The following is a 13,075-nucleotide window of genomic DNA, read 5'->3' as shown; positions in this document are numbered from 1 at the left end:
ACGATACTCGTTTAAATTGAAGTGTAATATCCGGAAAACTTGCACCAGATATAGAGAGTTTGTGTGAGTATATTGAATGTTTATGCGTCGTCTGCATTTTCCAAGCTATAATTTCTTTTTGTAGAGAAAATCGTTATCACTTTATTATATTAGGGAAGGGATATATGTTTGTTTATTTTAAAATATCTGCTTTGAATTGGATTAATCAACTTACATTTTTAATTTAAACTTAACGCTTTTATCACAGAGAAAACAAACCCTTCATATTTCACATCACTCGCGACATAAGGTATTTCCTGGTTTGGACATTTAAACATCACCGTTGAAAAAACCGCTCGGATCTTATTTGTCTTAATGGCATCATGCCACGAGGAAAAAAGAGAAAAATGCCGTTTCTATTCTGAAGAAAGCCCGATGACATCGAAAATTTATTTATAAAAAATAAATGTTTGTTTATTTAAAAAAAATGTCTTGCTAAACTTACATATTCAGTTTAAACAACGCGTTTATCATGGAGAAAAACCACATACATATATATATATATGTGTGTGTGTGTGTGTGTGTGTGTGTGTGAAGGGTGTGTGCGTGTGTGTCCGTGTATGCTACAGCAATCTATCTCTAAGTGTAAAACCCCACAAACGTATCGACAAGACGGCAACAGCCTTGGCTCCATCGACAAAGAGAGTGTGGAACAATATCAAGTTTAAAGTATTCCGGACCTGCATTCTCAGCACACTAATTTACTGCAGTGAATCATGGGATCTTTACACTCACCAAGATAACAGACTCAACACCTTCCACCTGCGCTACATAAATATAATTGCAGGAATTATCTGCGAAGACCACAACTTCAATAAGGCCACCATTGATCAGGCAGACATCTTGGGTATGTTTAGCTCTGCTCACTCAACGAATACTCCGGTGGCTTGGCCATTCCAGGTAAATGGACGATGAAGGTTCCCATGATATTCTTTATAGCGAGATCACCATCGGTTGTAGATTTGAAGGAAGACTTGTCCCATGTTACAAAAATGTTTGCAAGCGAGACATGATGTCAGACTCTGAGTTTGTGGTGGAAGACCGCATCTGCTTGAGAAGAATTTTAAAGGCATGCTTCTAGAAGGGTAAGGGGAGAGAGACAAGCAGTGGAGGAAAAGCAGAGAGCACGGACAATAAAGAACTGCAACAGGTCTTTCGTAACCAGACACAACCTTCAGCTGTGGCATCTGCAAAAGAACCTTCGATCCAAAATAAGTTTGCATGGTCACAGTAGATGCTGCAGTTCAGCAACGGCCTTATCTGAACCACATAACTTCATTATCTCCTGAGACAGTTAGATGTAAACGGATAGTAAGACTACTAGAGTTATTACTGACTTTACATAGGCATCAAGCGGATGTAATTAACACAAACAAAATGATTCAAAACACTGTATTTAAATAGCATGACTGAGGCAAAGAAATGTACACATATTAAAAGGGAATGAGACAAAAGACTTTCAATTCTCAAGAGATCCATTTTTTCATCTTCATTTAATTGCTAACTTTAATACATCGTAGTGGTTTAAATATAAGCAATAAAATTAATAGCTTTAATTGGTTGGAAGATGTAAACATTATTGGCATTTAAAGGATTGTAGAATGTTAATAGTCGAAATTACTCTGACGAAATCCTCTTTCAAATGGAACACAAACAGTTCACTGTAGTTTACTTGCCGTAAGTATATTTATACGGCACGTCATTCTTTTAAATAAAGAGCAATTTGCCCTTATTTGTATTTCTCCGTCCTGTCACACAAATGTTAGCGAGTAAAATACTGGCGGGCGAATCCATTTCAAGTATTTTAGGGGAATTGGTAAAACAAATAGCAAGCCAGACCACCTTCCACGTTGAATCTATTTTTATGATGAGACGTTATCTTTCATTTTTTGTTCTTTCTGTTTTCCATGGAGATTTTTTAAAACTTTTTATTAACTTCCAGTGTAAGGCGGTTTTGTCTTATTTCGCCGACTCATACGTTACTTATATGTATATGAATATTAGTGCGAACACTAACGAAGCATCATTTTTTCCATCATTTTTGACGAAGGGTATACAATCATATATATATATATATATATATATATATATATATATATATATATATATGTGTGTGTGTGTGTGTGTGTGTGTGTGTGTGTGTATGCATATATATAGTTAATCTGTTAACACAAGATACGTTTCTTTGATGAAGTCACACTATTTTTATAGTGTGATTAGTATCCTTTTCTATACTACATCTGGGCTTCTCTTTCCTCATTTTTTTTTTATTTTGGTTTTTCCTTTGTAGAAAAGTATTGCAAGTTTTCGTTGTTAGGACAACACATTTTTTGTTAAATTAGACGCCAGAGTTATTTTATCAAACACTAAATGATATTTCTGAACTCTAGTCACACGATGATTTAGTCATCACCGAATATATATATATATATATATATATATATATATATATATATATATATATATATATAGATAGAATAGTTTTATTTTATTTTTGTTCCGTTTTCTCTTTTTCTGATGAGCATAATATTGCGAATAAATGTTCCTTACACATATTTATCCATTGATAACTTCGGCTACAGTCGGGTATATCCGCCATTGTGTCAATCTATTGAGTCTTTATATATTCTGTGTCGTTTTTATTTTACATGTTGAATTCAAAATAATATTAAATTGTTTAAAATCATTTAAGTTCAAGTAAAGGAAAAAAAAAGAAATGTTTTGAAATAAGGGGAGGTAATCCAGGTGGCCCGGAATGACTCAGCATACTCTCAGCATGTTGTTGACGGCGACCATAAGAAGGACGAGCAGGAGGCTCGTCGTAATCCCGTGACATGGCGTCATGCCAGACGGAGCAGCTGTGTTACAGCCGTCCGTGTCGCAGCTCGTGTAACAAAATTTGACACTACTGCCGTCCTCTTTTACTGTGTTACAGTTGTCTGTCATCGGGAAAAGGCTACACGCACGAGTGAAGGTCGTTTTGCTGTCTGAAAAGAAAAGGAAAAAAAATGAATATAAAATTCCAATTATTCAATACATTATGTGTAGTTATACATCATTATGTTATACTATAACTACCTGAAGTACATATCTACGTCGGATATTAAAATATTTTGCATCGGTTCATACGACAAAAACGTCTTTGGTACATATTTTTGTTGGCATATCTCAGCAGGTTACGTAAACTGGCAGTGTTGAAAAAAAGTAGGCAAAGAAAGGAACTTGTGCATTTATAAATCGTGCAATTTTAAAGTATTTTCAAGTTAAATTAAAATGTTCAAATCTTTAGTATATTAAATTATTAGATAAAAGTAGAGAACAGTTAACATCCCTCGATTCCCATGGTCAAAATGGCTTTCTACATAATAACACTATTATTTTAGCATTGTTACGGTGTTTCATTTAATTTTTAAAGATTCTTGAAATTTTCCATTAATTTTTTATTGTATTTTTTTCATAATAACAATAATATTATTTTTATCGAAATTATCATACAGCGATTGTTTTCCGATATATTTGTATGTTTGTTCTTTATTTTTAATTATTTCGCGGGCATTTAAACATTTGCAGCAAATAAAAAAACAAATATAAAATCGCGACGTTTTCGTTCATTGCTTAGGTAACTTTGCGGGAATTAACCAACGATAACGTGATCCATATTGTGCATGAATATCAAGTATCTTTTTTTACATTTAATCACAGTAAAATAGTTTTAAAATATTATTCATGCTTAGAATAATAATAATCGATATTGGTAAAGAAATAACTTGGATGCTTAAAAAATCAATTATTTAGTATTAGATTTGAACCCTGTTAGATAGCATAAAACTGCCGAACGCTTATTTATAGATAAAACCTATAATAGTGGGAGAACTCGGAACAATTCCGAAAAGCTTTGAAAAAAGAATGAGAGAAATTAGAATCAGAGGAATGGCTGGAAAGATACGACGAATAACAATAATGAAAACAGCTGAAATATTAAGGAAAATGCTTGAATGCGGAGATTAATACACATGAGTCACATGCACGAGCCAGATAAACAGCTGCAAAGGCAAAACATGAAGAAACGTTACATGGAACCAAGAATATTGAAGTTGCATATCTATAAGTTCTCCATCTTCTCTCCCATCCCCTCCCATTGCCCCATCACCGTCCCTCCCAAAGAGTGATGCCAAATAGTTAAGAGGGGTCAAGGAAGATGGAAAGACCGAGAAGAGAGCGCTGACCAGACCTCCGCTGGACAAGTGCGAACAGAACTGGGACCTTAGGTAGGCGTATTGCTATTCAAATTTCAGTGAAGATCAATGGCCACTGCCAGCGAGAAATCAATGGTAAGCGGCTGTTGCAATAATGCAAATTCATTTGCAATTGTCATCTAAAGAGAGAGAGAGAGAGAGAGAGAGAGAGAGAGTACTGGAAACCTGCGGAGACTTTGCCTTCAGGTTGTTTTAAAGGAGAGATTTTTGATGACCTGTGTGAAAGCTTCTTGTTAGCCAATAATAATAGAAGAAATCTAATAAAAAGGTATAAACACACAGGCAGTATCACTAGTAATATACTCCGGGTCGTTTGTAGGGTGGACTAAAGAAAAACTAAGGCATCTCAATTAGAAGACTATGAAACATATTAGATAGTTTTATTTCTTATTATTTTGGTTTGATTTTTTAACGGTTACAAACGCTATGTTTTGTATTTTTAGATTTGGACATTTTAACTATGGAGGTTATCTCTCTTTGATAATCTCAACGTCTGTCGTTCTCGAGCATGCTTCCCAACTGACTATAACATGGCCGTCTTTAATGTGTCCTTCCGCATGGACAATCAATTCTACTTAAGTAATGTTCTGCGTATCTAATCCATTGTTTCTGATATTAAATGATGTGGCGATATTTTTAGTCCTTGTCTTCGAGAATACATTTCCTGGGTCTCAGTTCCGTATTAAGACCCCATTAGCTTAAGCCTTAAACTTTGGACATTTTCTAAAATAAAGATCATATAATAGATTTTAACTATAATTGGATCTAAACTAAGTTTTAGTGTCCTTATATCGTGATTCAAATCGTTACAAAGAATGAGCCGTAAGATCCTCTTTATTTAAAAAGAAAATGCATTCATTATTTTTCCCATCCGGAAATGTCGTTTACTTACATTGAAATGAATTCTTTTTTTTTGTTTGTTTTTCAAGTAAAAAAAAAATGCAACAATATCTGGTCGGACGGAGCGATTGATGCGATTCGCTTTCTTAGTCGGCCGAGCGAAAAACATGGCGTATTGAGCGACTTTGATTTAAGTTATAGCGACAAGAACTGGCGAGCATAAAAACACGCCACGTTGGTCAAGGCGGAAATTCAGGTAGAAATCAGAAATGACGTCAAATGGTGACAGCATTGGGAGTCACAAAAGAAAAAACAAACACAAGAGTTAGGTAAATCTGCCAAAGAAATCTTTACAATATTCTTGTCTTTTTTTTGTTTCTTTTTGGAGAAATCAAGTTTTTATTGGACATTTATATTTTTTCATTATCTCTTTATTTATTCTTTCTTTTCTTACCTTTTTTCATTATTATATTTTATGTTCCTTTGGCAAATTTGGAATCGGAATCTTACGCCTTTATTTTGATTTTCGTCAAATCTATTACATGATTTTTATTCTAAAAAATATCTAAACCTTAAGGCTTAGGCTTAAGGGGTTTTAAAAAGAAATTAAAATTCAGACAATATTGCTTAAAATTAATGCAAATCTGAAAAATTAGAATTTTCACATGGGGGAGTAATACCCATATGTATCTAAAAGCTTTTTAGGAAATAGAATATAAACTGGCACATATAGAATATTCATTAATTTACGTCTACAACATATTGTAAATAATCAAACCTACCTGAAATTTCTTTATAAGCCTCCTCTTTTTCTTTTTTTTGTATTCCGATTTTCATGAAATTAATTCAAATAAAATTGAGCCGACATTGCCAGACTTCACGTTTAGCAGCTGTATTTCAGAATTCATAATAACCGGTTAATGAGTTTAAAGATAAACCCTATACACATAAATATATAATTGTCTAAATACAACGAAATTATATGTATATATACACACACACACACACACACACACACATATATATATATATATATATATATATATATGTGTGTGTGTGTGTGTGTATACTGTTTCGCTGTATCACAGCTCATCAGTGCGGCTAGACAGGCAACTACCTCAAGCCAAGATCGAAACCCGACGACCGCCCGTAAAACAGTCAAGGCTCTGAACCATTACCCTAGTCAACAGCTGCTGTGCGGGCAGTGAATTAACGATGTTTAGACATCGCCCGGATACCTAAGCTCGGTTTGTTTACACAAAGAGCATCGCTTAATACGCCAATGGTATATCGTGTATCATTTCCCAATATGCTCAACTCAAGATAAGGAGCAATATAGTCATCCACATACAGTACTGTTTCGCTGTATCACAGCTTATCAGTGCGGAGAGACAGGCAACTACATCAAGCCAGGATCGAAACTGCTCGTATATATATATATATATATATATATATATATATATATATATATATATATATATATATATATATATGAACATATACACATACCTAAATTTATATAAATATATAGATAGGTTTATCATTGGACTTTATTTCCGACAGAATATTACATATGATCAAAATGTTTGTTACTGTTTGCACAAGTAATATCACTAAATAAACAGTTAATTTAGTTTACAATGTTAGAAAATTCAAATACATATAGGATTTGTTTGTTTAATATCATTTGGACCCAGCAAACCACTTCCATCCAAATTTTCCTTTGCGGACAGAAACCACACACTAGATGATTTGAAAATCATCCCTTCTCAAATAGATGATACCTCAAAAGCATGTGGACCTGATCTCCGCTAAGGTTGCTCATGTTCTCTCCAAACTTTTCAACAAATACCGTAACGAATATTGCTTTTCTGACTACTGGACATCTGCATCTGGAGTACCAGTTTACAAGAATTCATGCGAAAGAACTTACCCATTAAATTAAGCTCTATTAGCCTCCTCTCTTTTTTCGCCAAAATATTTGAGTCCATAATTAATCAAGCTCTAGTCCATCACCTTACAGTTGATAAACTTCTGCCCGACTAAACGTGTGGATATAGGCAATCCCCTTCTACTGCAGATATCCTTACTGTAATCTCTGAACGTATATACAATGCACTTGACAAGACAGGGAATGCTATATCAGTACCATTAAAAATACCTACGACTTTTGACAGAGTATTGCACGATTGTCTTCTCATGGAAATCAGATCAAAATAGGGGGGGGGAGTAAAAGACACCAAAATAAAAATCTGCTTCAATTTCAGTCAGTCTATCTTTTAGCACGCTGTTATATTTTGTCTTGTATATATATATATATATATATATATATATATATATATATATATATATATATATATTAGTCTGTCTGTCCCTTTTCCTTTTTGTCGGAAACTACTGGATAGATCTGTGCTGGAATTCTATATAGATCGTAATGATACGATGCAGCGAACTATTATGGAATCCGTTATAGAATTATTTTTATGTGTTTACAAAAAGTTGTTGTGAAAAAAGTACCTTGTTTTTTCCTGTGTTCACAAAAAATATTGTGCAAATTTTCTTTTTTTCGTATGTGCTGAAAAGACATCTCCGAAAAAGGTTTATTTAACTCATGTGCAATTTTCTTTTTCAGATCTGGTATTTAATCTGATGCCACCCTCGTTGTCAAATTTTGTTGTGTTCGGAGAAATGGTGATGTCAGGATTATTATTATACAGAACAGATAAGCAAGCTCATTGTATTTTAAAACACAATTTATTCGTGACAGAAACGTTAGATTAATTACAGCCGATACTGAATGTTAGGCGATGTCCGCTATGTTGCTTTTCTCTCCCTAAAACTCTCTAGTCTTTTCAAAACTCTGTAAGGGGCGATAACTCTTACTTTCTTCATTTAGAGTTATTCCCCTTTTTATCGCTATAACAAGATCTATACAACATTTCAATCAGATCGGCTCAGTAGTTTTTGAGATGAAATAGAACGAACTGACAGACACACAACGAGAACTATAATATAGATGTAAATACGAGAGGCGGTCAATAAATAATGACCCTAATCCACTTCCAGTTGTTTGATCTAGCTGAAAATTTGCATACCTTATTAGTTATACCACTATGCATTATCTGGTTAATTACAGCTTTGAACTAGTCGTGGATTCTGTAAATGTGTTTGAACCTAATCAAGTGTCAAATGGAGCTATTGAGCGGTTTTTTTTTTTGTATTCAAGATTTTTGATGAAATGAAAGAAACGTATGGTAATGATACTTCATCCGATGACGTGAAATGAAGGCACCGTGAATCAAACACGGCGTGTAATCAATGATAATAGCTCGCAGATCTGCTCGTCTCTTTCCATTATTGATAAGATAGGCTGCAATTTTGGAAGATCGATGCGTGACTATTCATTAAGTAGCCCAAGATGTCAAGATTAGTACAGGATCTGTAGAAATTACAATTCATGGCCGTTTTCATATGATATAGGATTCCCATGATACTGATACTTTTTCAGAAGCTATAATGTGTCGAGTCGCAAAAGATGAATTTGCAGATTTGTCAAGAAGATGAGTCAAAGTTATTCAAAATACTGGTTGGATAGCATGAAATCTAAGTCTATCACTATAATCCAGAGACAAAGCCCAATCAATACTGTGGAAGTACTTGGACTCACCACCTCCGCTAGCAAAGCCATGCTCACAGTTTGCTGGGACCAGAAACGAAGTAGGTATGTCAGATTTCCTGGGAAATTACAAGAACTTATGATGTTTCAGTTTGGGGGAAATTAAGAAAAGTCATCAACATCAATAGACGGAAAAAGTAATCCGTCTCATGCAAAACAACGCTTCAGTCTACAATGTGTATGTCGCCAGATCAGAAGCACGGGAATATGGCTATGAAATATTCCCTACTCAACTGGTCTTGCATCCTTTGATTTAAACCGTTTCACAAACACGAAAATGCGTTTTAAATGAAAGCGTTTCTTAAATGGTGTGGCTTGGATTTCCGAAGTCAAGTCGTGGTTGGCGGACAAATCTGAGGTGTTCTACAAAAACAGATCATATGTAGATAACTGTGTCAAGTTTCGTTGAGCCAGGAGCATGATTATTGAACCTTACTCGTATATATATATATATATATATATATATATATATATATATATATATATATACGAGGAAGGTTCAATATATATATATATATATATATATATATATATATATATATATACGAGGAAGGTTCAATAATCATGCTCCTGACTCAACGAAACTTATATATATATATATATATATATATATATATATATATATATATATATATATATATATATATATATAATCAGCAGAAAATTGTCTATTTAATAATAAATACGTAATCGTAGTCTACGCCCGCGCAACGCCAGGTATTCGGCTTTATATATATATATATATATATATATATATATATATATATATACTTTGTGTGTGTATGAGTTCGTCTCCTATGGAATCCGAAATGGCTGAATCGATTTTTTTAATTTCAGCAAAGTGTTCTTCATGGAGTGGGAGTGTTCTTAGATTAGGTTGTCTCTGAATGCTTCCGAATAATATAGAAAATCAGCAATCGAAAAAATCTGATTAAAGAAAGAACAGTCCACTATTGATCAAAGTGAACACTCTTATACAGTATAACATCACAAGTGCATTTGAGCAGTTTTATTACGGCACAAGCAGAAGGCCATACGTACAAAATTTACAGTATATTCTTTGATAAGACATAGAAGTAGTCGAAATGAAATTTTGAACCATAATACTGACGTTTGCATTTTAAACTTTAAGCAATTATGTAAAATAGTTTTTGTTAAATCAAGGGTAGGTTCTCTCAAGTGCAATATAGACTACAGTTTATTGCTGATTAAGTCAATGCGGGAAGCATGTGGTGCCGTGGTGTGGCGCCGACTAGAGCAGACAGCTAATCGATTTGATTAAAAAAAATGGCGATTTTACCGATTTTAACGACAATAAAAGGATTGCAAGTGTGGATTATTCGTTGATGCTTATTCAATCCCAGGCAAAATCGGATCTGCGTTAGTATCTCTCTCTCTCTCTCTCTCTCTCTATATATATATATATATATATATATATATATATATATATATATATCCATGCATACATGCATTTATATATGTATATACATGCATGTATATATATATATATATATATATATATATATATATATATATATAATTATAAAACTGAAATGACCTGGTAACGCGTGTTGTAACCCAACATCTGGTTTACGATTTCCGGTTGTGCATGCGTACATAAACAAATAATCAACGCGACAATAAGACGTATTGTTTTACTGTGTACGTTTTCAGCATCCCAATTGTTTTTTTTTTTGCGTTTAAATTATCCAAATAAACAATTGTTAATACTTTCTGCATTTTTTACATCGTTCATTTCTGTATTACGTTTAAGTTATTTTAACGCAATTTTCTTACAAATAAATCTACTTTAACCCGTTTACAACCATAAAACCACTTTACAACGGTTATTTACCCACCGCCTTCCTTTTTTTAAATTTATTCTCCATTTTTTAATACACCTTTCTTAAAAACATTCTTAGAGTTTCTTCTACACTACCAACATAAATAAATAATCCCGAAAATATGTTTTTAATTATGTTACAAATAAGTAATCAACGCAACAATAAAACGTATTGTTTTACTGTGTACGTTTTCAGTGTTCCAATTGTTTTTTATTTTCGCGTTTAAATTAAAAGATATATCAAAATTTGAATTTAACTTAAAGTATTATGGTATCTGTTCAGTGTACATTTTCCTATAAATATGGCAAACCACTTATAATTCAATGGCTGTAAGTTTGTTTTTGGTTTAAAAAAATACAATAACAAACAGAACGACTCATAGAAATCTATCTATATTCATTTTACATTTTAATATGCTTTCATAGAAATGTTTCTGTTATGTCACAAAAAATATTTTCTTTGCGTCACAAGTGTCACGCTCATGCATTAATTCCATAGCTAATATAACATACTGGCCCAACGGGTCACGGCTAGTCTAGTATATATATAAATGTGCGTGTGTTTCTTTGCTCCTTTTTCTTTATAGGTTTCCTCTTTGCTAACAAATTTCCTATTCGTACAATAGTAATTTGATTTACACCAGTTTGAATGAGAGTTCGGATCGAGTGTCAGATTTCTTTAAACATGTAATAAAATCATCGACTTGTTTGGGCTCAGATGTGAAGATGAAGAAGAGGACAATTACTGAACGTACGTCAGCTTCTCTTCAAGCTGATCAAATCAATTTATGCAACTTGAGGGAAGAATCAAAGTGGCTGAACAAAAGCGGAATAAACCTGAAAAAAGCCTTTGAAATAAAATCACAAGGAAGCCAGCCAGCTGAAAGTATCATGAACTTCTTATAATGAATAAAGAACTATAAATTTAATTAATAATCAAGCGCTTAAATAGCATGCCCTTATGCCAGGTATCAATAAGATACAGAATCTTAGTTGACTTTTGTTTGAGAGGTGCGAAGAACAAGGGACGAAATAAATCTGTTCATCCGTATATTATTCACACTATTCAAGCTACTGTTCTTATCTTGGTTTGAACATTTAACAGGTTTGGGCTAAGATAACCCCTGAGTTTCTTAAGTGTATTCTTTTAACCTTATAGCAAAATTGGGAATCTTTTTTCTCAACTTTAGAGTCTCTATGGAATTTTAAACGGAATCGTTTATTTAATCAACAGTGGTGCAAATATAACTACCACTTAACACAGGATTGTTAAAAAACAAGTATATATATATATATATATATATATATATATATATATATATATATATAACTACTTCATTTACTCACATAAAATTAATATACGAAAGTATAGATTTATGCGTAAACTTTTAGTATTTACTTCAAAAGTGCTCAATACGTAGGTAGAGCTAGTTAGTAATTTATATATATAAAAACGAGAAACAGAATTCGCGCATAAGCCTAACGAATCCTAGAGTGGATGAAACGCCGAATATTCAGTGTAGCTTAATCGCCATATATATTTTATAAATTACTATATATATATACATATATATATATATATATATATATATGTATATATATATATATATATATATATATATTACTTGTTTATTGTTATATAAACATGCTCACATCCCGCTGCTACAAATAGCCACTTGTTTCAATCAAACAACAGATATCATCAGGCAGCGACTTGACTACCCCGAGTATATATATATATATATATATATATATATATATATATATATATATATATATATATATATTTATGACTACTTCATATAATCACATAATATACGAAAATATAATTTTATGGGTAAATTTTCAGTATTTACTCCAACAGTGCTCAATACATAGGTAGAGCTAGGTAGTGAGTTATAAAAATATATATGGCAATTAAACTACATAGAATTTTCCGCATTTCATTGTCATGAGGATTCGTCAGGCTTAACAATAATAAGCCTGGCGAATTTCACGAGAATGAAACGCGGAATATTCTGTGTACCTTAATCGGCATATATATTTTATAACTTTATATATATATATATATATATATATATATATATATATATATATATAGTCATCCATATACAGTAGTTTCGCTGTTTCACAGCTCATCAGTGCGGCTAGACAGGCAACTACCTCAAACTATATATATATATATATATATATATATATATTGACTGTCATTTGGGCGGTCGGGTTTCGATCATGGTTTGAGGTAGTTGCCTGTCTAGCCGCACTGATGAGCTGTGAAACAGCGAAACTACTGTATATGGATGACTATATATATATATATATATATATAAATCCAGATCGACCAGTCTTTTACTCAGTTTATTTCATTGCAATCGAGACTTTAATTAGCAATCTATATTCCATTTTATTAGACAATCTTGA

At 32.7% G+C, this 13,075-nt stretch overlaps 1 protein-coding gene across 1 annotated transcript in view; it reads right to left on the bottom strand.

Moving 5' to 3' along the window:
- Positions 1-2,548: 2,548 nt before the first annotated feature.
- LOC145252694 (uncharacterized) overlaps positions 2,549-13,075 on the bottom strand; it is a 484,652-nt gene continuing 474,125 nt past the window's right edge. The window contains exon 5 of the mRNA XM_080112514.1: positions 2,549-3,026. Within this exon, the coding sequence (XP_079968640.1) occupies positions 2,800-3,026 (227 nt within the window). The 3' untranslated portion in view covers positions 2,549-2,799. The remainder of the gene's footprint in view (positions 3,027-13,075) is intronic.

Source organism: Euprymna scolopes, chromosome 29 (assembly GCF_053919585.1).
Source record: "Euprymna scolopes isolate OS-2025 chromosome 29, ASM5391958v1, whole genome shotgun sequence".
NCBI lineage: Eukaryota > Metazoa > Mollusca > Cephalopoda > Sepiida > Sepiolidae > Euprymna > Euprymna scolopes.
This window is presented reverse-complemented; position numbering and strand designations above follow the sequence as displayed.